We start from the raw sequence: 25,384 nt of genomic DNA on the forward strand, positions 1-25,384 counted from the left end.
GCTTCAGGAGGGTCATGACCCCTGATATCCCTTGACCCTGGCCACCTCTCTCGCCTTACTGTGTTTTTTGTGCACCACACCTGGACTTCTATGTGGCTTGGGGTTGAGGAAAAGCAGGCAGGGGTCAGGCTATGATCTGCTGCCTGGGGCTGTGTGTTCCTGTGGAGGAAAACAAAGAGCTGTCCCAGGGGCAGTGCTGGGCTGTAACAGTGCTACTGCCTGGTCTCTGCCCTGCCAGAGCGCATGGCTTAATTCCCCTCAATTGGCCCAAAAAGCAACAGTGACCTTGCTCTCATTGTGGGGTTGGCCCCAATGGCTCCAGCAGTGTGTTAGCTGAGCTGGTGGTGGCCCTGTGTCCCTGCTCCCTGGCTGGCCTGTCCCAGCAGTGTGGGAGCAGGGGCAGCAGTTGGTGCTGGGTGGGATCTGGGGCTGAGCCCTGATGGGGGGGCCAGGGATGGATGGGCAGAACCAGAGTGCCAGTGATTCACATCACAAAAATAAAAATAATAACAAACAAACAAACAAACAAAAACCAGGCAAAACACCCCAAACACCACTCAGACTACTATCAGTGTGATCCTCAGCCTGTGCCCAGGTTTCTGCCCTGAGGGCAGCCCCTGACACCCCAGCACAACTAGGGGAGGTTGTTTGAGATGAGATGGGTTGACAGATGGCAGAACCAGGGCAAACAGGCCTGTGGGCTCCCCATGGGGGTCTCTGCTCTGTTACTGGTTCCCTCCTTAGGGTCAATAACAAGTTGGGGGGCACAAGAGAGCCAAAGTCCACTGCAGACTATGGTACTGGCAGCACCTCACTCCCATGCAAGAGGAGTGAACCCCAGCATGCAACATGCTGTTTGCTTGGGTCTCTGACACCCCATAAACGCCCCGTGCTACCAGGTGCTCCCAACCCACACTATATTCAGGCACCTTGGGCAGTGTTCAGTGTTCCCCGCTGCGCCAGGTAGGGGCTTAGTGGGTGATTCCAGCACCCAAGTGGAATTGGGCTTGAGTGGAGTTAGGCCCAGCTTCGTTTGGCCCCAGGCTGAGCATTTTGTCTGCCAGTGGGCTCAGGCAAAGGCAAAGGCAGAGCCTGGCTGCAACATGAAGAAGCAGGATGAGCTCCCCTCAGGCTGCCTGGGGCTGCTTCCACTGGAGAAACTCCAATGATTCCATATATGCTATTCAGGCAGGAGACTTCCATTTCCCATGGAGCTGTGGGATGAGGCAAGACCCCAGTTTATGCCAGTTCACTGCCCTTGATGCCAGGGGGTATGGTTATTTGCAGGATCAAGCCCATGACCACACGGAACAGGTGTTGGGAGTCAGGAGTAACTTTTCACCCCAAAATCAAGCCAATGTCGCTGTGCCGGCCGGAGTAGAGGAGAGGGAGCAGCCGGAGGTCCCGCCTGGGGCAGGGCGTGGACTTTGTGGTTGCTTTCAGCTCCCTGGGAGAAGCCATTTGGGAGCGGTAGTAGGTCCAACTGTGCGGGACGTGCCAATTCCGGGTTGCATGGAGGCTGTTGGAGCCCGGCACCACTAGGTGGTGGTGTCTGTACGTGTTCGGCCCAAGCCTTCCACCTGCTGGGCTGCTGAGTGATCATCTCCCACGCTGGAGAGGGACATTTGCCCCACGGAGGTTTCCAGGGAGTGGGGACACCCTGAAACCCATCCCACTGACATAGCTCCTACCACTTAAGGCCAGAATTCTTTTTACTGCCTGGAAGCGCTGAAGTGCTCTTTCCTTGGATCCCATCAACTCCTTTTGTAAACTGTTATCTGTTAATAAACCCCAAAAATAAGCAAAGCACTTCCAATACTGACAGAAGATGATAAAAGGTGCATTTTTTCTGATTCACAACCCAGAAAGTGGTTTTCTACATGTCTAGGGAATTTTCTGAAATGAAACACATCTCCCCATTAATTCTAGGGAAGCAGGTCAATGTTGGAGTGCTGAAGTCCCAACAGTCTCAATGGAAATCCATTTTACAGAACAGAGTCTCCAGGAGGTACTGAAGAACAGGACTGTAGATGGTGAGTACATCGGCACTTCAGGATAGTTCAGGATCTGGAGCATCTGCTGGGCAAAAAACTTAAGATTTGGAGAAGAAGAAAGAGCTGAAATTAAAAACAAAAAGCCAAAATGTTGCATTTTCCTTGGCACAAAATCACAGAATAATTGCAGTTGTTGTATTTTGGCCTCCCCTTCCCCAAACATATTTTTTGAGAGAATTGGGATTGTTCAGCCTGGAGAAACAAAGTTTTGGAGTGACTTCACTGTGACCTTGCACTACCTGAAGAAGCTGACAGGAAAGATGGAGACTTTTTTACAAGGGCCTAGAGTCACAGGACAAGGGAGAATGGCTTCCCACTGCCAGAGGACAGGGTTAGATGGGATATTGGGAAGAAATTCCTCCTTGTGAGGGTGGGGAGGCCCTGGCACAGGGTGCCCAGAGCAGCTGTGGCTGCCCCATCCCTGGAAGGGATCATGGCCAGGTTGAGCAGGGCTTGGAGCAACCTGGGACAGTGGAAGATGTCCCTGCCCATGGCAGTGGGTGGAATGAGATGGTCTTTAGGATCCCTTCCAACCCCAACCATTCCATGACTCTATGATATCTCCCCAGTGACTAACTCCACCTTCCCCCACAGTCCTGGGGACATGGCTGACATCCACAATGTAGATTCCAGCTATCCCCTTAGCCAGCGAGGAGCTGCAGGAAGCCCAGGACACACCACAGGAGGAGACTGGCATTCTCCTCCTTGCTCTCTGCTCCTACCTGGCTTCTCCTTCAGCTACTCAGCAACAGAAACACAGGCAGGCTGCTGGGTCTCTGCAACTCTCTTTGGGTCACTCTGGCATGGGACACACCATGCACTCAGCACAGCTTAAATTTTCTCTGTTTCTACACTCCCCTTCATCTTGGGTTGAATTTTTGCTTTGCATTATATGGCAGAGAGGCACAGTGTGAACTCAGTGTATCTCAGCAGTGCCACCCCGCAGCAGGGCATAGGAGGAAGGGCTGTGTCTATGCTTGGTGGAGCACTAAAGGAAGTGATGGGTTATGAGTGGCCATGGAAAGGTAAATTAATCTTCCTTGGCCTCAGCATCCAACCCTGCTGGGAGGGAGGGAGTTTCATTGCATTATTGTGGCTACATTTCTTCAGATCCTGAGATGGAAGGAGTGGGTGAAAGGCAAAGGAGACACTATTATTATTGTTAATAACCCCTTTTTGGCAAGTCTCTCTGTGCTGGCTGCCAGCAGGCAGGGTAGTTTTCCAACACTTTCTTGTTACAGAGAGCACAACCATTGTGGATAATCTGGGCTTTGACCTGGTCACAGAGGAGACTCACTTGACCCCAGAGCCATGGGAGGTGTCAAGTCTGGATTCTGTGGATAGAGTCTCTCCAGCTGCCCTTTTGGTGTCACTCCCAAAGCCTGAAATCTCCCTGGAGGGCTGGTACCACTCCCTGCTCCACTCAAACATTGCCTGGGCACAAGGGTGACACCCAGGACCCCAACTCCATCCTGGGCTCCACAGCCAGCAGGGTTCACCTGACCAGCCAGGAAAGCTGGAAGCCTCAGGACAGAGGAAGGTAAGGCTAGGTATCTACGATTTTTTACCTTGGAGGAAACCTAGAAATCTTTGGAAACCAAAAGATTAGTTAAAAGCCTCCTGCATGCCTGTACTGGTGCTTGTCAGATGACAGGGATGTGATGTTAACATGAAGCCATTGATTCCCTTAAAATATTGCAGTGGTTCTCAACCACATATGGAAGCAAGTCTCTGGTGATGAGGGACTGATGGCTCCTCCAGCAGTAAAGTCATCCTCCCCTGTCTCAGCAGAGTCTAATACCTTATTTTTGTACCTCCAGGTGCCACAGAGGCATCATGCTATGATGGGGATTTCTGCCCCTGGATTTAGTCCAGACTCACTTTTTTCCTTTTCCCAGTTTGTTTCAGATGTTCCTGGCTACAAGAGCAGAGGCCTAGCTCTTCCCTTACCAGATGGAACATAGAAAGAGTGAACCTTACCTTTTCTGGCTAATGATAAACTGCAGGGAATTGTCCTCCCTGCCAGATACCTAACCAGCAGTGTGAAAAATAGGGATGGATCCCCATGGCATAACTCGTCCAGATCTTCTCAAGGCTGCTGGGATCTCTGCTCCCTTTGAGCTCTGTGAAAGCAGGACAAGGCTCAGTCACAGCTCTAACCACTCTTCTCTTCAGCCCACAGGAAAAATTCCTTGGGCAGCTACAATTACCAGAGGAATCCTCCACCTCAAAGTACTTGGGAAAAGGGTGGAGTTGGCAACTCTGCACCAGAAGAATTGTTTCAGATTATCAGGGGAGTTGCCTCTGTGGGCCAGAGAGGGGAGTGCCCCTGTCTACTCGGGTATTTGTGCCTTATATAACAACTTACACAAAACACCGGGGCCCCAAGATGAGATTTCCAGAAAAGCTTTTTCTCTGGTTGCACATCCAGAAACATCTGCATGGCTGCCATCTGCTCTGCAAAGGCACTGCTGGAAGTGCCACCACGGGCATGTCACACCCCTGTGCAGTTTAAACTCCCCAGGTACCAGGTCCCTCCAAAGCCATGGGTGCAGCAGCTGGTGCTACGTGGGGCTGAGCTGTTTCACAAGCCAATGTCTCTCACTTTTGTCTTCTGCTTGCCACCCACAGGAGCTCAGGGATGCCACCAGCCAGTGTGGATGGATGGAGACTCCTTCAAGTGTTGCAGAAAGATGGCCCACAAAATTTGGAAAGTCACCCTGTGCCTCCATTTGCATGCTATGAACAAAATTACAGAATCAAAAAATGGTTGTAGGGGACTTTAAAGCCCATCCAGTGCCACCCCTGCCATGGCAAAGACACCTTCCACTATCCCAGGGTGCTCCATGCCCCATCCAGCCTGGTCTTGGACACTGCCAGGGATCCAGGGGCAGACACAGCTGCTCTGGGCACCCTGTGCCAGGGCCTGCCCACCCTCCCAGGAAAGAATTTCTTACAATATCCCATGTAACCCTGCCCCCCGTCAGTGTGAAGCCATTCCCCCTTGTCCTATCACTCCAGGCACTTGTAAATAGTCTCTCTCCATCTTTTTTGGAGACCTCTCAGGTACAGGAAAGGGCCACAGTCAGGTCACCCCAGAGCTTCTCATCTCCATGCTGAACAATCTCAACTCTGTCTTTCCTTGTACAAGAGGTGTTCTATTCTTCTGATCATCCTGGTGGCCTCCTCAGCTTCTGTCCTTCCTCCTTCAACTTCCCTTCCTCTTCCCAGAAGACCAAATAAATAAATATCTAAAAGGGTGTCAAGAAGATGGAGCTGGACTCTGCTCAGAGGTGCTGAGCAATAGGACATGACGCAACAGGCACAAACTGATCCCCAGGAAGTTCCACCTGAATGTATGAAAGAACTTCATCATTGTGCAGTGACCAAGCACTGGAAGAGATTGCCCAGAGATGTCAAGCTTTCATTGTTGGAGATACTCCAGAACTGTCTGGAGGCAGTCCTGGGCAATCCATTCAAATCCTTTGAATTTGAACCCATTACACCTCGTTGTAAGAGGACAAGGGGGAATAAGCTCAATTTGATAGAGTAGGGGTAGCTGGGATGCTAAGAGGAAATTCCTCCCTGTGAGGGTGGGGAGGCCCTGGCACAGGCTGTCCAGAGCAGCTGTGTCTGCCCCTGGATCCCTGAAAGTGTCCAAGGCCAGTTTGGGCAGAACTTGGAGCACCCTGGGACAGTGGAAGGTGTCCCTGCCATGGCAGGGTGGCACTGGGTGGTCTCTAAGGTCCTTCCCACCCAAACCATTCTGGGATTCTGTGCCATGTACTCTGGAATGACCCTACTGGAGCAAGAAGGCTGGAGCAGAGGAAGCCCTGTGGTCCCTTGCAGTCCCGTTCCGGAACTCCCTGCAATGCGAGATAAACTCCAAAAAAGACATTTGCGGGACCCTTGCCCCACACTGTCCGGCCGAACCGCCTCACCTGACCGCCCGTCCCACGTGACCGCCGCCCGCAGTCCTCCTTCGGGTCGGACAGCGCGGCGCTGCTTCCGCTTCCGGCGGTCGCCGGCCCGTCATGGCGGCGCCCAGCGAGGCGGGGGAGCGGAGGCCTTTCGGGAGACGGCTCCTCACCGACCCCGCCCGGCTTTTCCAGCACAACGCCTGGTGCGTGAGGGCTGCCGCCGCTGCTCGCTCTAGACCCCCGTGAGCCGCCCGGGGTTCTGCTGCCCTGTGGTGCTGCCTCGCGCCCGGCGGTGGGGTTGGGGTGGCCGGGGCGGGCTCACCGATCTTTCTCCGATTTGCGGTGTCTGTGGCCAAGCGCTGTGTAATGGGCCAGTCTCACCGTGCCCGCTCCGTCTCACGGGGCCCTGACCGCGGTGACCGCCCTCTTCTCCGGGCGCGCCTCGAGGGACACCCTCAGGGCATGGAGCAGGCTGAGGGAGCGGTGGGTGTAGGGCTGGCGGCCGGACAGCGACTGCAGGCCGGGCGGGGACCGGCTTCCCCGGGCAGGGCACTGCCCTATGTGGCCGGTGCTTGCCCCCGGGGGTCCTGAGCACTTGGAACTGCTCCCTGCGGGGTTATGGGCCTTGGGGACTGATTCTCTGGGGGCTCCTGATCCCCAGAGTGTCCTGAATCTTCAGCACTGATCAACAGGGAATTCTGAGCCATTCTCAACCCCTCCTGAAGCAGTAGCATTCCTCAGGCTCCTGTGGTTGTAGCAATTGTTTTATTGCTGTGGTTAATAAAGATAAATTATCTTCTGTCAGAAATCCATAACCTGACATTCCTTCAGTAAGGTTGTGCCAAGTGTGTGCTTGGAACAGGAGTTCTTTATGTGGATGCAGAAGTTGTTTTAAGTCATGTTTTAAACATCTAAATTCTCTAATTTGGTGGGAACTTAAGGTATTTTGCATTTTTGGGGTAAATAGATCCACTTTTGGTCTCTGGCTGCTATACTATGTTAAGCATCGGGTGTGTTTAATTTGTAATTAAGTAATATATGTTGACACATTCCTTCTGTCATTCCTTTTGAGACTGTTCTATACAAAAGGTATGTTACAAAAGCGTATCCTTAGTTTTCCTGTGGAAATTCTTAGTAATCTGTTTTTTCACAGACTTAAATATTTAAGCCTTTGTTTTGTGAGTTAAAATCAGAAGACTGATTCCTTTTGAGACAAGAACTGCTTCTTGAGCCTTGTACTCTGCTTTTCATTGACTTGTTTTAATGAAAAAAGGCTAAGTGAATCACTTTAATGACTGCCTTGCTGTGTATGTGCATTGAAGTTATTAATAATTCTTAATGCTTTAAAGCTTCCTGTAATTTTCTCATAATTTGATTTCATTTAACAGTTGCCTTCCAAATAACCCAACTGCCTTTTTTGTTTTAACTTGAGAAAGACTATGTAGTTTTGTGCTGAGTGCCTTCATGGTTTTAGTAAGAATCTCTTCCCTTTAAATTTGACTGAGCATCCAAAATGGGACAGATTTAGGATCCCTTCTATTTGCAATTCCATGAGTTCCTTCAGAACTAGGACCTGCACATGCTGACTAGGCTGTTGTGCTGGTGCTGGGCTGGAACTGGGGATCACATCTACAGCCCTCTCCATTTGGAGGGCTCTCCAGACCTTTCTCCTTCCTACCATGCTTAGCTCTAGTTAATCTTATTTTTCACAACAGGGATAATGTGGAATGGTCAGAAGAGCAGGAAGCCAGTGCCAGGAGTAAAGTTCAAGAAAACAGCTCACAACTATTGCCACAAGATAAACAAGGTACTTTTGGAGAGTGTCCTCATGCGAGTCGGCTTTGTGCCAGGAATGGAACAGTCTGGCCAGAGCCACATCACAACATCATCAGTTCCTCTCTTCCCCCTCTCCCAGTCACTCAGAAGGCATTAACACAGCTGTGATAATGGGAAATTGAGGAGGAGGAACCTTTCTGTTCTTAATTTATATCTCTGTGACTCTTCCACCTTCACTAGAGACTCCTGCTGGTTGGGAGGAGTCAGATTGGGTTGAGCTTCACTGTCATGTTGCGTATGTTAAATACTTGTTAATGTTCGTTTTCAACAAACCTCTTTGAGCGTAGAGTTGTTGCCTCTGCTTATTTTTGCTCTTTAAAGCTTAACTGCTAGTAAGTAGTTTTTGCTGACTTGCTGTGGAGTGAGCCCTGATCCAAGCTGATTTTCTCTTTAAAGGGTCTGAGAAAGTAGTGTCCATATCTCTACAAAGCAAACAAACTTCATGAGAACAATTTAATCAGAGAAAGAAAAATTATTTTATCTTGATTGTTTGTCCTCAGATTGACAGCAAAGGGATTCCAAAGTTTTTATTTTGTATGATTTAAAGGATATTTATCAATCCAAAATGCAGAGCTTACTTGTCTCTGAATCAAACTCAAAGTACTCAGGTCTTTGGTTGTCATGGTTGAAGCCATTCTGAGATGGTTAATAATGCATTTTCTCCACACCTGGTAGAGATCATCTAGTCCCTCAAATGTTGGTGAAATGGTTCTTTGGTGTGATAAGAAACTTATCTGATGATGATCTTGTTATACCTTGGTGAGCTCTACGGCGTATCTGCTCCTTTTGTTCAAATTAATTCAAGCGTGTCACCCATAAGATGATGCTGAGCACCACTGGAACTATTGAGACACTTCCATATAGCTTCCAGTTGTGTTCACAATAGCAAATATAATTACACCAAAGAGTAACCCTCCTAATTTCTTGGACTCCTAGAGGTATCCAGCAGTTTTCCATTGTGATACCCATTGTATTGAGCTCATTTTAAAATCTGGTTAGCATTAAAGGGTGCTGTCTGTCATGCTTTGAGAACCTATATACAACTAGGAAATTGTGGAGCAATTTGCTGTTGGAGCCATTTGTCAGAGCTCCATGATGTATTTCCCAGACTGAACAATGGAGGCCAGTCAAATGTTGATGGTTGCTATTCACTGGGAAGCGTGTGGAGACAATGGGATGGCTGGAAAGTAGGGAAAGCAGCCCAGGGAAAATGTGCCTGAAGGGTCTAGTAGTTTGAGAATCAGGATATCCAAGGAGGAGAACAAAGGCAGAATATTGGTCATTATGGCTGTATTATTCTGTGGACTGCTTGGAGATGTCAGGATTTGTTCTGAAGGAGGGAAGCTCTGTGGGTATGTGGAAGATGTGTCTCCTGGCTGGGAAAAGAAAGATATCCAAGTTTCTTGGTTTCCTTTTGAGGCTCCATAATTAGCCCCCTTGCAATTCAGGAGGTCCCTGATTCTCTTCTGGTCTTTCTGAACAGTTACTTCTGTTTGCTCTTCTTTTGCAGAGTGAAGGGGTGAGCATGGGCTTGGCTTTGGGGGTGTGCTTACAAAGGTGAGCAGGAAGTCAGGAGTCCGTATCAGGAAAGTCTCTGGAGGAATCTGGTTGCACACTGATGGCACTGTGAGCTAATACCCCAAAAAGGGCCTGAAACAAGTATGATGTGAACTTTTCTGGCAGGAAGCCTTCCTGAAAAATTAACATGGTCATATGTTTGCTTAAATCTGTTTCTTGTATGATCTTTGTCAGTTGGCCCTTGATTTTTTTATATTTACATTGTTACTGATCCTTTATTCAGGGCTTTGTTCAGGGCTTTGAAAACAGCAGGCTCCAAGGTAAATGAGCTTTAAATAAAGCTTCCCCACATGTGGTTTGGAGTATGACAGCTCTTCAATAGCATCCAACAGAATTATGCACTAATGTAACAAAGGAAGAGTACAATGTCTTCTTCACCAGTGTAATGTGGCAAAAATATGGGCAATCCAAAATGGCTGGGCTGGAATTTTGTCCAGTGTCTCAGGTAAGCATTCCACAGCAGTCAGGCTGTCATGGGATTGTTGGAGATGAGCAGGAATCAGGATCTGTATTTCTGTGAGGTAAAAGAGAGCTTCAGCCTCAGAAGCCTTGCATATTCCTGCTAGTACATGGGAGAAAGACAGTTTTGGGTAGAGTGTGCAAGGGTTTGGATCAATAGCACTTCTTCCAGCATCAGCAGTCACTGACTTCTTCCATGCAAATGGTGAACCTGGCCCTGCTCACTGTGAACTACAGTGAGATCATGGCACAAACTTAGTGCTTGTGTCTAATACCAGACATTAAAGTTTCCTTCAGCTTGATGTTTAAGAACCAGGCTTCTTAAAAGGAGAAAGTTCGTGTAGTTGAGGTAAAGAGATTATTTTTTATATAGTTCTTTGGGCTGCAGGGATATATCCTACTAAAAATAGACATATGACTGATTAGCGCTTCTTTGTTAAAGCCGTTTTTGTCTGTATTTGGCTGAGGCTACATATTTTTCCAGGTGTTCTAGGTTCACTTTACCATCTCACTTTGAAACAGTTTTATGTTCTTCAGGAAGACAAAGAAATAAACAGCAGTTCAGATAATAATGCCCTCCAATCATTTTTATTCAGTAATGCACTTGTTGCCATCCAAAGACAGTTGAGGAGTTACTTGTTATTGGCATGCAATTGCGATTTCTGGCCACAGATATTAATGTCTGGAGGTGATTTCAAGCACGGGATGCTATAACCAGGCGTTAATTCCCAGGACAAAGAACTCATCACATTGATGAAGTCATGGAAAGTCACTTGGATTTGTAGCTTCCCATGGAAGAAATAGTTCCCCCAGACTGTACTTGATCTGAAATCTGTGAAAGTGTGTGGAAATAAGTTTGCAGGTGACTCAAATTTCACTTGATCATGGCTTTTTAAGAGCTATTCCAGCTCCTTGTAATACTCCTCTTGCTCCTGAAATGAACCATTTGATGTGAAAGGGCTGCTGCTCAAATTAATTCTGTTCATCTTTAGCCTGTCCACCTTAGCTCTCCACTGGTACTTTAATGCAGTGGTCACTGTTGATTCCCCTTATTTGTTGTAGTTCATAAATGTGTGATGCTCTGACTTGCACAGAACTTTGGAAAGCAAAGTTATCTGGACTGGACTCCAGCAAAATGTGAAAAACATGCTGTCCTGTTACCTGCAGGATTGCATAAATTCTAACTGAGCTTCCTGCCAGGCCTGGAGAGCTGACTCATTTTTTGGTTTCTCCACCTGAAAATAAGAGCAGTGTGTTGGACAGGAGCTTTCAGCTCCAGGCAGCTCTCAGAAAATTCCTTACGAGTTGTGCTTTACGCTTAACCTCACCAGGCTCCAAAGTAATTGTTCCAGTAAGCTGAACAAGTCAGTGTTAGAGATGGAAGTAAAACCTGGATTTCTTTAATCCAGTCTCCTTCAAAGAGACTTTTTCTATTGCCAGCTTCCTTTAAATCCTACCAAGAGACATTCTCTCTTTTCCCTTTTTAAGTCCTAACAAAGTGACTGTGAGGACATAGGCTGAATGTTGGTGTGGGATTGCAAATTTAAATAAAGGTGATTTTCAGTCAATAATGTCACTTATTACAGCAGGTTGGTGCATAGGTACCTGCAGTGATCCCTCACTCTCTGAACTAATTAAACCCTGAGACCTTGATGCCAGGTGATGTTTTTGCTTGTGTTCACAGAGGAATATGAGGTGAATGCTAAGAAATACTGGGATGACTTCTATAAAATCCATGAAAATGGCTTCTTCAAGGACAGGCACTGGCTGTTCACTGAATTTCCTGAGCTGGCACCTCACAGGAACTCAAGCCAAAATGGAGATTCTGTGCATGGATTTAGTGACAGGGAAGAATCCAAAAAGGAAGGGCTGGGAAGCTGTGAAAATTGCCATTGCTCATTGGAAACCAGGACAGAGAGACAGGTAAACCTGATGAAAAGCCCACCTGGAGGCTACATGGAGGAGTTGGCTGCACAGAAAGACAGTGAGCTGAGTCAGCGTGATGGGCACTACCCAGGATCAGCTGCATCTTACCGTATATTAGAGGTAAGAGCTGTAAATCAAAGTCACACATCAAAGCCTCCCTTGTGTCAGTGCGACTGGGACATAAAAATGTGTGTCACTGCCAAACAGAAAGGGAATGGATGATTACTTTCAGTCAGTAAAATGCAAAAATTAGAGGGCGGTTTAGAACTGAACTAAATCTGTTGGGATTCTTTTGGTTCAGACTCTGAGTTAGCAGAGCACAAGAACCATAAGTTTACAAGTTTAAAAGCCAAACAGTTGCTATCACATGTTCAAACAAGCATTTAAAAGTAATCTTTTGAAGAAGCTGATTCTTCTACTCTGTATAAAGCTTTCCCTTGTGTCCTGATTCAGGCAAATTTAGGAGAAAACTTACAAAGCGGTTTCTCTAGAAAACAGATTCAAGTGGCCCCTCCACTAACTGGTTCAGGAAAATATTTCCTAGGAGAAAAGGGGAAAAAAACTGCTTATTTAACAAGCCAAGTATTCATAGGCATAAAAAATTAATAATATTAAACCATAAAACCTCTTGCTGTTTGGAAGAGATGGCACCTTCAGAAAGCCCCTGTCATGGCGTGTAGGTTGGCTCACTCAGTCTGTTATCAGTCCCTCAGTGCTGGAATGCTGCATCCTGGGCCCTGGTGGGCCACAGATGTGTGCTCCCAGTGTTCTTCTGGGGTTTTAGCCCAGAGCAGGGTCGATCAGTTCCAAGGAAAAGAAAAACCACAGTCCAGGGAACTTCGCTACCTCAGCTAGCTAATAACTAAAAGTAAAGGAGGGTTCTCTCCCACTGCCTGTCTTGCAGACAACACAATCCATGAGAAGGAATACAGACTGGGGGGAGCAAGTACAGTTTCTGCAGACAAACTGCACACTTCTTCTTTCCCCCTTTGCTCTTGGAACCAGTCTTAAAGATGCAGAACTTAACATCCAGCATAAACAGAACTGACAAACGGGGATACAAGCGTCATATAGTCACCCTAGGACACCTTGTCATTATCTTCTGCATATTTGTGCTGACTCCTGTTTGCCTTGGGAGGTGGGAAACAAAGCAATGAAGCCAAGAATGTAAAGATGCTCTTGGGTTTGTTCCTTAGGGCCCTTGTGATAACAGGGAATCCCAAACTGATACAGGCTTTGTCCCAGAGAAGTTTGTGGCAATTTTAAGTATTGGACAGCTTACAGCTGGTTGTGATCTATTGCTCTGTCACCTCTAGTTGTTCACTGTAGATGTTACTGGATTTATTTAATACTTAGTATTATATGAAAGTCCTGCCCTTCTAGGGAGAGTTAGTATGAACTGTTCTGATTTTTTAATTTGACACTTTTAAGGTTTCCTCACACTACGGTGTTCTCAACATGCGTTTCCTATCTCACCTGAGCTCTTTAACATTTGTCACTGCAAACCCTCTGTGGTGTTTTCTGCTCAGTCTGTTTCAATTTTACTGATTCTTTAAACATTCAGAGGCAAATTCCCTACACCCAGTTGTGTGAGCCATCATCTCTTCAAATGAGAACAAGCAGAAGGAGTAATTAGAGTAAAGCAAACCTAACTTCTCCATTGCTCTGATTTTCTATGGAAGTGAATGTAACTCATCCACGGCTTTTGCCAGTGCTTCAGTGATTCATACTGGTTGCTATGCTTGGGATTCCAGCAAAAACAGCTTTCAAAAGAGTAACAACGTATAGCTTGTGATTAAGATTTTGACAAGAGCTTGCTTAGTGGTTTCCCACGCATGTAATCCTGTTCCTCAGAGCTTAACACATTTGGATCTTGCATGGACACTTAAGAATGGTCACTGCCATTCTCAGCTTTCCTCGTGTGTAGCTCTTTGTTACATGGCTGTAGAGAGATGATTGAAAATTATCTGCATGTACATGCTGAAGAAATTATTTCACTGTATACATCTGCTCTGTTTATGCAGGTTGGCTGTGGGGCTGGGAATACAGTCTTCCCAATTTTACAAACCAACAAGTAAGTAGAGACAAGACAAGAGGAAATGGCTTCCCACTGCCAGAGGGCAGAGATAAATGGAATATTAGGAAGGAATCGTTCCCTTTGAGGGTGGGGAGGCCCTGGCATGGGTTGCCCAGAAAAGCTGTGGCTGCCACATTCCTAGAAGTGTCCAAGGCCAGGTTGGACAGGGCTTGGAACACTTTGGTTTAGTGGAAGGTGTCCCTGCCCATTGCAGGGGTGGGACTGGATGATCTTTTAACATTCCTCCAAGCCCACACTATTCTGGGATTCTGTGAAGTAATTCTCAGTAGGCTTTTACCTGCATGAGATACCAGCCTCTGAAAAACAATTGGAAAAATGTTCCATGACAATCTCAGAGAAGAGCCTAATGGTATCTTTGCCATCTCCAGCTTCATGTTACTGTGTTTTGAGCTTGGAAGCCCTTGGTTTTAGATCCAAAATAAAAAGGAAGCAGTCGGTTCCATATGAAAATAATGGGCATAAAGAAGTTATGGAATTCACCAGATTTTGCACAAAAACTAAAGCCTAGGATTTCTGGGCTTTGTGCATTTGAAACACTCCTTAATTCCTCAGTATAAATGATGAGTTTCTTTGATTTATTGCAGTGACCCAGGCTTGTTCGTTTATTGCTGTGATTTTTCTACAGCAGCTGTGGATCTTGTCCAGGTAATCTCAGTGATGACTTATGAAAATGTGGGAAGTATCCGGGGCCAGTTGCCCATTAACACAAATCTATACCAGCTGCCAGTGACTCTCTGGCTGTGCTGGCAGCTTTCTGGTTTTAGCCAGCCCTGGTGCTGACCCTTGCACTGGGAAATCTGGAAAATAAGCCATCACAGATTGTAAAAATTAGGGAAGTAAAAGTTCTCAAAATGTTACAATGGCAGCAAACAAGTCAGATTTTCTTCCCCTGTGGTTGGCAGTACTTTTCTCAATACAGTGTTCTTCTGGCTAAGTAACTTGAAAACAAACTCAAACCTTGAAAACATTCAGGCTGTTTTTTAATAGGAACTTTAAGTGGTTTTGGTTTGTGTGTGTTACTGTCACCACAGTTCTGTGAACATGGTCTGATTGCTTCTGCTCTAGCACCTGAGGAGGGATCATGTTTGTGGTGCAAGAGGTTGGGGTTTAGTCAAAGGACAAATACCACTCATAAATTTCTGGTCAAGGGAGTACTAAGAATATATGAAATATCAAATGCAATCAGTCACTTCCTGAGATGACAGGGGAGCATAGCACCACAGTCAGCATCCATTTCATCTTCTGGATGTGACACAAGCACTGTTCATAGAGGCTTCTGCAATCTGTAGCAGCAGCTAAATCTGATTTTTAAAACTGTAACTTTAAGCAATGAAGTTTTATTTTTGGGGTATAGGGAATATCTGCTTGTAGATGAAATGAATATTGATTTCAATGATGCAGAGATGTGCCCTGACACTCTCACTTATGTAAAGGTTTCCAATTTATCAGTATAAATCTCTCATTTCTTGCCACTGTTAGTGGAAATTCTGACCTTAAAATTGTTATAAACCCTGGTGCGGTTTTTTTCAGTGCTGATTGACTGGAAGAAGACCAAAGCTCTTTGTAAATCTCCTGTGTGTAAATATTTTTTCACATTTCACCCCTGTTCCTTGCCTGACCAAGGAACATTCCTGACTCAAAAGTCCAGTGAGTCTGAAACATATCTCTGGACACACCTCTTGATAATGTGAAAGTTAAAATACTCCATATAATACTAATAATCCATATAGTCCAGCTAATACTGGGATCGGAGTCTGCTACTAATGTTCTTAATTTCTCTCCCTCAAATACAGAACAATGCAGAATATGATTCTTCTCGCTGCTTTGCATTTGTCCATGACCTGTGCAATGACCAAAGTCCTTTCCCAATGCCAGAGGAGAGTCTTGACATTGTTATTCTTATCTTTGTCCTCTCAGCAATTCTCCCAGAGAAGTAAGTTTTAATAATTCCTTCTGATTGCAGAAGATAATTCTTCTATGACTGGAGTTCTTTAATAATCTCCTATCAAGGAAAATTAAAGTTTGTTCTGTTTGTGGTCCAGTTTTCCATGAAGCCTCATAAAACAAAATTTGCAGGCAGTTGGTGTTGTAACCAATTCTGACAGAGGACAGGGTGATTTTAAGTGGCTGCAGGTGATCATTGCTGGGGTCACTGTTCTGAGCCCTAGCCACACTGAGCACTCACTTTGGAAAGTATTCTGCTGGATTTTCAGGCTCAGAGGGTAGATTAATTTCTAACATGGGAGGCAGCAAGAAAGAAGGGTTCAGGTTCAGAAAAAATGTAAGGAAAGTGCTGTAGTCTTAGTGTGATAATTGTTACAACCTACACTAGTCTCTTTTTTTGTTCCCTTTAGTTTTACTTCACAACACTTCAAGTTCGCTTACTACTTGTTTTGCAGAAACCAGTGGAGATCCTTTTGTAACCCGTAAGAGAGAGCAGTTAATCCCTGCTGTGGCAGGATGTTATCCTTGTAGGAAAAAAAGCAAAATCAGGCAATGTCAAAAAATAGAGGCCAAATAAAATGAACCCACCTGACTCTGGGAGAGCTCAGAATGCTGCTGGCTTTGGGTAGCTCCTTACACGAAGTTGAAACATAAAGAACTTTATTCCGTCTTTTTGGAAGGAAACAAACATGATTTTGCAGCTTGTTGAGTGCTCCTGGTTTGTTCTTCTCTCAGAATGCAGTGCATTGTGACCAGACTGAGTCGCCTTCTGAAACCAGGGGGAATGATCTTGTTGCGCGATTATGGCCGTTATGATCTCGCCCAGCTTCGGTTTAAGAAAGGTATTTCCTTTCCCCTGGGAATTCTTGCCCCATCGCTAGTAGATTCTGCTTCTCTGGAGCTGTGTCTGCCCTGTTTGGAGGCAGCTCATTAATTCCGTAATGCTGGAGAAGGGCCTGTTGTTGGATGGCAGTTGTTGATTTTTAAGTGATCGCTGGTAACTGTTCATATCTGTCTTCTCTTAGGTCAATGTCTGTCTGATAACTTCTATGTAAGAGGTGATGGCACCAGAGTCTACTTCTTCACACAAGGTAGGAGGCCAGAAACATGCCTCTGACCATCAAAAAACATCCCTCTGACTCTCTTCACTACTTCTTGTCCGTGTGCCCTCCAGATTGGCCACTAGATCTTTTCAGCCTCTTTCTTGGAGCACTGTGAAATGTTAAGTATCTCCCAATTAAACAGTGACCTGGGCTTGGCAGCTTCTGGTGCAAGCATGACATAGTCAACTTCCTAAGTAGAAAATCCTTTAAGAGGAAGACTGCTGTGTTTGCTACCCTCGGAGGGGTGGGATTGGAGGAGCTATCCTTGTATATTGGCTGCAGATGATGGAGAGAGATAGATACCACTTAGCAGACCTTCCCTTAATTTTCCTGCTCTCCTATAAGGAAATCAAAAGGGTGTGGTTCAGCATGGAGCTGAGGCAGGCCCTCCAGTTCTGCTGCTGCTTGGTGTTAGCAGCAATTGTTATTCTCCCAGTTTATCACCAGCTGCACCTCCAGTTCCTCCACTACAGGTCTCTGAGCACAGTCATTCTAGAGCAGCGGCACAACTGAACTGTTCCCCACTGCACGAGTCTTTTTTGGCACAACAAAATTAATGTTTAATGCATGTTTGGCAAACACCTCACAGTGGAAAGCATCTGATAAAGAAGCACAAGCTGAGACCTGTCAGACTTTTCCTACAGAAACTCCAGACAAACCACGTGCTCTGGGAGTAAGCTCTGCTGCTCAGCAGGACTGGGGCACTCTGAGACTTAACTTGTTTGGTCAGGATCACCTGCCAGTGGAATTGTTGAAGCCTCAAGGGCTCTTAGTCCTTTAATTGGGCCCCAACAGGGTGTGGGGTTGAGGGATTTTTTTTTTTCCCCCCAAATTTAACCTTAATGAATCCCATTCCCCTCCAGCCTAGGCAGCACAGATCTAACTGCCACTATTTAAAAGCATAGGTCTGATCCTGTTCTTTACTCTTGTGGACTCTGAAATTCCTCTGGGCAAGGGGGAAGGAATAGCTCTGTCCCAGCTTGCCAGAAGATGCTCCTTAATTGCTTACTACAAGCAGTATGCTTATTTGAAACTGCTGCTGTTTCCTATGTCAAGTCTCTAGTTCTAGATGTACTCCACATAATTCTTTCCTTCTTTGCTAGAAGGAAAACTTGAAACACTGTGATGTTAAACTCCCCTAGTAAAGTAGTTAAGTCTTGTTTGATCATTTCCCTGCCAGGGTGAGACCGTGGGTTTCCTCTGGCCCATCTTTCAGCTTAGCTTAGCCCTCACTGATACCTGTGAGCAGGTATCAGTTAAAGAAAAGCTATGGTCTCCTCAGTTTCCTTCTCTTTGCTTCCAGATGAATTAGATCATCTGTTCACTACAGCTGGGCTGGAAAAAATCCAGAATCTGGTTGATCGGCGATTGCAAGTGAACCGTGGGAAACAGATGACGATGTATCGGGTGTGGATCCAGTGCAAGTACTGCAAACCCACCACCCTTCAGCCATGAGGCATGTGGACTTTGGGCTGGAGCCCCTTCATCTCCTTCTGGTGACATGTGTGTGATGCCATTCTGCACACCCATGACCTCAGTGCCTTGTACCATGCCTGGCATCACTTCAAGTGAGTTTTGCTAAGGATGAATGCCCTGAGAGTAGAAGAAAGCATTTTAGATGTCATAGAATCACAGAATATACTGAGTTGGGAAGGACCTGTGAAGATCAAGTCCAAATCCTGGCCCTGCACAGGACACCCCAACAATCCCACCCTGTCCCTGAAAGCGTTGTCCAAACACTCCTTGAGTTCTGGAAGCCTTGGAGCAGTGACCCATTCCCTGAGGAACCAGTTCAGTGCCCAGCCACCCTTTGTGGGAAGAACCTTTTCCTGATATCCAGCCTAACCCTCCCTGGACACAGCTGTAGCCATTTTCTCGAGTCCCATCCCTGGTCAGGAGAGTGAAGAGATTGGTTCCTGCCCCTCTGCTGTCCCTTAGGAGGATGTTGAAGATCCCAGTGAGGTTCTGACCTCAGTCTCCTCTTCTCCAGCTGAACGGACCAAGTGCCCTCAGCCAGTCCTCATATATCTTCCCCTCAATGCCCTTCACCATTCTCATGGCCCTTCTCTGGATGGTCTCTAGTGGCTTAATGTCTTTTTTATATTGTGATGCCCAAAACTGCCCCCAGCAATTGAGGTGGGGATGCCCCAAAGCAGAGCAGGACAATCCCCTGCCTGACCAGGAATGCTTTACCTAATGCCCCAGGACACAGATGTCCTTCTGGCTGCCAGGACACTGCTGACTCATGTTCAACTTGCCATGGACCAGGACTCCCGAGTCCCTTCCTGCAGCTGCTCTCAGCCTCATTCCCCAGTCCACCCACACATCCAGGCTTGCCCCTTCCCACATGCAGAATCCAGCACTTTCCTTTGTTGAACTTTCCATAATTGGTGATTGCCCATTTCTCTGATTTGTCAAGGTTTCTCTGGAGGCCCTCTCGGCCCCTGAGAGACTCAACCACTCCTCCCAGTTCAGTGCAGACAGCAACTTCCTAAGTTTTTGTTCAAGTCCTGCATCCAGGTCATTAATGTGGATGTTGAAGAGCACAGGTTTGAGAAGGGTGCCATTTAAGTGTCATGCTACTGGTCTGCATTTTAAAAATTATTTATGGTTTTAACCTAAGAGATGGTCATGGGGTCTTAAAGCAGCTGAGCAAGGTGAATAGCTACTTGCTCATACTCTGGATTTCCACATGAAACTGGAGAGCTCTGACCTTATCCCTATCTTGTGTACTCTTGTCTCAGCAACAAACATACAAAGGGTAAACCTGCTCTTCTGTGCAGCTGCTTGCTGATATGAATCCCTTGGCCAGCTTATCTCGTGCAGCTATTTCCTAGTCATTCAGGGGTGTGCCAATCCATGAGTAAAAATACATTGATCTGAGCGCAGGAACTGAGACTATGTGAGTCTCTCTGTACCAGCTTTCCCTGGATGATTCAAGGTGTGGAGAAAGCAAATGATGCTGTTCTGTCCACACTGTCCACAAGGATGTCTTCCCAGAGAATCAGCAAATAATAGCTTAGATGCTAAAAATTACTCTCAGGCAGGGTTCAGGTTTTCAGAAGTTTGCTGCTGATGCTGATTTTAGGGCACCTTCAGAGTGCAGCAGATCAGAAGCAGCTAACAGGACCAGGGTTTATAAAGAATTACCTGCTTTTCCTACTGGCTGCAGCTCCCAGGTTACAAACTACCCTGCCATGGTGATGTGCTAAACCAAAACACATGAGACACTTTCTTTAATTTGAAATCTCCAGGAGGTTTAATTTTTGCACTCTTGTTTAATTTAAGAGAAAGCCACCGCTGTGGCTTTCAGAAGGGATTTCCCTGTCTTTGACAGCAAATACCTTTTATCTCAGCTTGTTTTCTTCTGTTATTTTTAGGGTGTGGTACGACATATTAGAGTAAGTTTCATACTTTTCAGTGTTAGTTTGATTCATGTAAATCATGCTTACAAAAACTGTAGCAATGGGGAACAAAGTGACACGTACCTCCTTATGCATCCAAAGGAGATTGCTTTATGGTAGAAATCGCCCCTTTTTATACCTTTAATCTCCACCTGACATAACTGAAACCAAGCCCAGGCCTAACAGAACTTAACAGAAAGAGGGCACCCATTGGCTGGCTCGGCCGCAGTGCTGCTGGCCACACATCCTGTCACCCAATCAGCTTCCTGCTCCTACACTGCCCACGCGTTCCTCCAGCCAATCACAACCTCACTCCCAGCTGTCACTCAGTGACTCTCTCCTGCCTCTCGCCCCTCAACCGCCTCCCACCCGTCCGGCCTGCTGCTGTGCCTTCCCACAGGGCCTGGTGAGCATAAGCCTTAGCAACTTTAACAATTGTAACCCCATATCCCACATCTCCACGCCTGGTTTTTTTTAATTAGGCAACAAAAACCTACTAGAAAAAACCTAAACACCTCCTAAAATATTAATAACAGTGACAACCATAATAACTATAAAAACTTTTCAAAAACTGTAACATGCTTATAACATAGTAACTATATGCACATGGAATCAGAATGGTGCAGCAAGAGGTCGCACATACCGTGATGGAATCCACTCTACCTGGTGGCCTGTGGAGACACAGGCATAACCTCTTCCCCATGTCATTAAGTCCAGGGGTCCTTTCCACTGTCCAGTTAATTTACCATTTGACATTAAATTTAATTTTACCAAAGTCCTTTACCATTACTGGAGGTCTTAGATGAGTCTTTGTGTTGAAGGAATACTGTCTCTCACATGCAGTTTCTGCCATCTCATCCCAATTTAAAAAAATTCAGGACATACAAGGTTTTAGCTAGTCTGCCATGAGGGAAACGCAACTCCCCCTCTTTTTGTTTTCAAGCATGGTTTTTAGGGTTCTATGGGCATGCTCAGTGATAGCTTGCCCTGTGGGAGAGTGGGGAACACCCATATGCTGAAACACACCCCTTTGCTGCAAGAAGTTAGCAGCTCACTCTGAGGTGTAGGCAGGACCATTGATGGTGTTGGGAAGGCCCAGAGTGGTAAAACTGGTACACCAGTGCCGGATATCTCAGGCCTTCTCTCCGCTATGAGAAGTTGCCATTAGGAAACGGGAATAGGTGTCAATAGAAACATGAACATATTTCAAACAACCAGACTCTGGGATATGGGTAATACCAGTTTGTCAAATGGAGTCAACTGTTAAACCTCAGGGGTTAATACCTTCTGCTAAAGGAGCAGGAGCAATCCCACAACTGGAGGGACAAGACAACAGCATATCATGAGCCTGTGAGGAGGTCAATTGAAATTGTTTGCGAAGAGAACGAGCATTCTGGTGGAAAAAGTCATGAGATAACTTGGCCTGAGTAGAAGTATTTGGTACCACACCTGTCATCACAGTAATATCTGCATAGTTACTACCTTCTGCAATAGGCCCAGGTAAACCTCTGTGGGAGCAAACATGTAGCACATAAAAATCAAAGTCCACAGTGTTCTTAACTCTGTAAACAAAAGATGGTTATTAACATGCTTTAAATAGGAAGATTCTAAATAGATTGCAACATTGGGAGCATATGAGGAATCAGTTGTGATGTTAAGTGGTTCCTGTGGAAATAACAGAAAGTCATATCAGATAGCAGCCAATTCTAAAATTTATACAGAAGCATCTTTTAACATTAATATCCTTTTATGCCACTGGGCAGAGTCACCTCCACGCCAAATCACTGCAGTTTCGTTGGTTTTGCTTGATGTGTCTGTAAAAACAGTTGGTCCATTGACAGGGGGTCATGCTGCAGTGATGCTTTGCATACGAGGGGAGGTTACCTATCTCTGTCCATAAACAATGGGATAATGGATAGATAATTGTCCAGAAAAATCTGCAAGTACAATTTGAAAGTTAGTGTCTTCTGATAGTAATTATGCAAAATTTCTTGCCATGCCTTTACTTGCAGGTATGTAAACAGTATGTGGATCTTGGCCATTGAGAATTTGTAGTCGCTCTTTGCATTTCTTAATTAAATTAGAGGACATATCATTAACAGTCCACACAGTCTTTGTTGCTGTGTGAGGTAAGAATAACCATTCTAACACATGTAAAGGGTCTTTATCATTAACAAACCATTAAAACAGAGCAATAAAAGGTTGAAATTTGCTAGCAATTATAACAAGGTACACAGATTAATCAGGATCCCACCTCCAATTTTGTCAGTTTTCTAGTGCTTGAGCACTGTTTGCAAAGGCAGTTTTAGCTTCTGGGGTCAGCTGTCAAAGCAAATGTGGGTAGGGGTTTCCTCTGAGTAAGTCAAATAAGGGGTGTAAAAGTTCTGTAGTTAGACCCAAAACAGGATGCAACCAATTCAAGGAACCTAGGAGCCTCTGTAATTAATTGAAAGTGAGGGTGTCTTTAACACAAAGCTGTAAAGGCTGAGGGCTGATGGTCTGTTGAGTAATTCTTCACCCCAGTTAATGCCACGGGGACTCATGTTGCAGCTTTTCAAGTGCCACAATGAGTCCTGCATTTTGAATTGCCTGCATGACAGCTACCTGGATAGAACATAAGATGGATTGAGCATGAGCTGCAAGTAAAATCTCATCCATAAAATATATATGGTTGCAGCAGGAAATTTATGATGGACAGGCTGTAGGGCAAGATTGACTACCCTTTGGCATGTAGTTGTACTGTTACATATGCTTTCTGGCAACACGGTCCAATGAAATCTCTTCATTGTTTCTGCATGATTCAAGGTAGGGACAGAAGAGGCAAACCAAGGTGCATCATCAGGATGTAAAGCGATGGTGAAAAAACAGTCTTTAGGTCTAAAATTAATAAGGGCCAATTGAGGGGCATCATTGTGGGTGATGGAAGCCCAAGCTGCAGAGCCCCCATGGGTTCAAGAAGTGCATTTACTGCCTGTAGATTCTCCAATAATTGCCACTTGCCATTTTGCTTAGGTATACAGAATATAGGGGCATTCCAGGGGCTAGAAGATGGGCAGATATTGCTTAAGGACAATTGCTCTTCCACAAGCTGTTTTAAATTTAGTAGCCATTCCTTTCGTAGGGGCCATTGGTTGATCCACACAGGGTCTTCAGTCCGCCATGTGAGTTTACATATGTCCAGTATTTGATTTTGGAATGGTTGATCAATGGCCCCTATGCAAAAAGGTTCTCCGGTGAGGTTGAGACTATTTGTACGATTGTTCCAAATTGTCCCACAACATCTCTTTCCCATAGTGTGGATGGTATAGAGGCAATGAATGGGGCAATCTGGGCAGTTTGCCTATCAGAGCCAAGGACAAGCCAAAGGTGAGCGCTTGGTCTAGGGCACTGCATTCCTCCTACCCCAATTAGGGTCAATGTGGGGCTGATTGTGGGCCAATTACTAGGCCATTCCTTGCTTTTATAATAGAGACATCAGCTCCAGTATCAACAAGCCCTTTAAATTTTTTGCCATCTATACTGCAAATTAAGGTTGGCTGAGCTGTTGTAATAGAGCTTGTCCTGAAAACCTGTGGCTGACCTGTGCTACCAAAGTTATTTGTGCCATGTTTACCCTTGCCACTAGGGGTTTTGTTGGAAAAGGGAATAAGCTGTGCTATATATTGACCTGCAGGTATAAAGAAGGGTGCCACAGGAGTCCATAGCATAATTTGTATTTGTCCTTCATAATCCGAATCAACAACTCCAGGTAGTACAAAATGTCCCAATTTAGTTGCAGAGGAATGCCCTATTAGCAAAGCATGGATGCTATTACCAAGGGCTCTCCACACTCCAGTAGGAACTATGTGCAGTGAAGATGTCATAAGAGTTACTAATTCTCTGGAAGCAAGGTGCAGCCCTACACTTCTGTGGTTGCAGGCAGGAGCTTTCTTGTCAAATGTTTTGCCTTGCATTTTTTTAGTTCTCTGGGGTGCGCAGACCTGCCCCCTGCCAGAAGCTTTCTGGCTGTGTAGCTTTCCCTTTTACAGGGTACTGGGAGCAGCATTCAGTGGCCCAATGCTTCCCTCTTCCACACCAAGGACAATCTCTAGGTGGTATTTTTATCCCATCCCTTTGTTGAGGGCAATCCTTTTTAAAATGACCCATGGAACTGCATTTAAAACAACCCCCCGCCTGCATGTCGAAAACTTGGAAGTGTGCAGCTAAAGCCGCTGCTTAAGACTTAGTATTGTAAGCAGTAGTTCCCACATTTTTGCATGCTCTAACCATATCTGCTATGTCACAAGTATGTGAGTTGCGAACAGCGAGCAATGCCTTTCTAGGCATATCTTCACGAACGAAGAATGTCTTCATTCACGTTTGTGAAAGCAAGCTGCCTCAACAGAGTAACTCTGGCTTCATTATCAAGTTGCCAGGAGAGCACGGCTTGTAGTCTGTCAGGGAGCTACACAAACGACTCCTCCAGACCCTGTAAAATCTTAGCAAACAACATGTTAGAATTGATACCCCTCCCTGGGAGTCACTGCAATGCTTGCAAAGCTGGGTGGGTGATGATATCATACACATCACATGGGTAGCCTGCCTGTGCTTAAGGGACTGCACCCGCCCTGGTCAGCTGCAACGACAATTGCTGGATTTCTGTCTCACAGTGCTTCCGCCAGTTGTACACAGTTCTCAGTAATTGAATAGCCAGACTGCAAACTGCGCCGCTGTTAGAATCATTTTCATTATGCTTTTCTAGTCATGCGGTATGAGGACAAACGTAGTACTGATAGTCTCTAAGTATCTTAGGGTGCGATGGGAAGATATGCCCCTTTCTTTCACTAGCGTCCTCGGTTCTTTAATTACTTTATAGTTTAGCTCTTGGTACACCGGTGTTCTTTTGACACATGTATTACTGGGCAGGCTGTAACAACCGCCAAGTTGCCCTCCTTCATGGCGGCTTCCCTGCATTTCTGCCAATGCTGGACTACTGCGTCGCCATTTTGGGCAGGGAGAGAGCCTGCCAGCCGCCTGTCACACGGGAACTCCACACTGAGGGGATCAACTACACAAGGATTTC

At 45.9% G+C, this 25,384-nt stretch overlaps 1 protein-coding gene and 1 long non-coding RNA gene across 2 annotated transcripts; one reads left to right on the forward strand and one right to left on the reverse strand.

Annotated features, from left to right (window-relative positions):
• Window positions 1-1,824: 1,824 nt before the first annotated feature.
• On the reverse strand, window positions 1,825-6,035 carry LOC311163276. Its single transcript, XR_014616780.1, has 3 exons — window positions 5,996-6,035; window positions 4,035-4,177; window positions 1,825-2,117 (listed from the first exon to the last, which is right to left on the reverse strand). It is a non-coding gene; the product is annotated as an uncharacterized lncRNA (long non-coding RNA).
• A 41-nt stretch (window positions 6,036-6,076) lies between these two features.
• LOC311163514 (tRNA N(3)-cytidine methyltransferase METTL2-like) lies at window positions 6,077-22,315 on the forward strand. Its single transcript, XM_084222425.1, has 9 exons — window positions 6,077-6,177; window positions 7,690-7,781; window positions 11,532-11,893; window positions 13,798-13,847; window positions 14,456-14,516; window positions 15,665-15,804; window positions 16,551-16,657; window positions 16,841-16,906; window positions 18,222-22,315. Exons 1-9 carry the CDS (start codon window positions 6,089-6,091, stop codon window positions 18,371-18,373), a joined length of 1,119 nt encoding a protein of 372 aa, XP_084078551.1. The 5' UTR covers window positions 6,077-6,088; the 3' UTR covers window positions 18,374-22,315.
• Window positions 22,316-25,384: the final 3,069 nt, after the last annotated feature.

The sequence above is a fragment of the Fringilla coelebs genome (genome assembly GCF_963513975.1).
Source record: "Fringilla coelebs genome assembly, chromosome: 27".
In the NCBI taxonomy this organism is placed as follows: domain Eukaryota; kingdom Metazoa; phylum Chordata; class Aves; order Passeriformes; family Fringillidae; genus Fringilla; species Fringilla coelebs.

Coding starts and splice junctions, on each gene's coding strand:
- LOC311163514 (XM_084222425.1), top strand. CDS start 6,089: ATGGCGGCGCCCAGCGAGGCGGGGGAGCGGAGGCCTTTCGGGAGACGG. Junction 7,782..11,531: donor ATTGCCACAAGATAAACAAG/GTACTTTTGGAG, acceptor TTGTGTTCACAG/AGGAATATGAGGTGAATGCT. Junction 16,658..16,840: donor CCAGCTTCGGTTTAAGAAAG/GTATTTCCTTTC, acceptor GTCTTCTCTTAG/GTCAATGTCTGTCTGATAAC.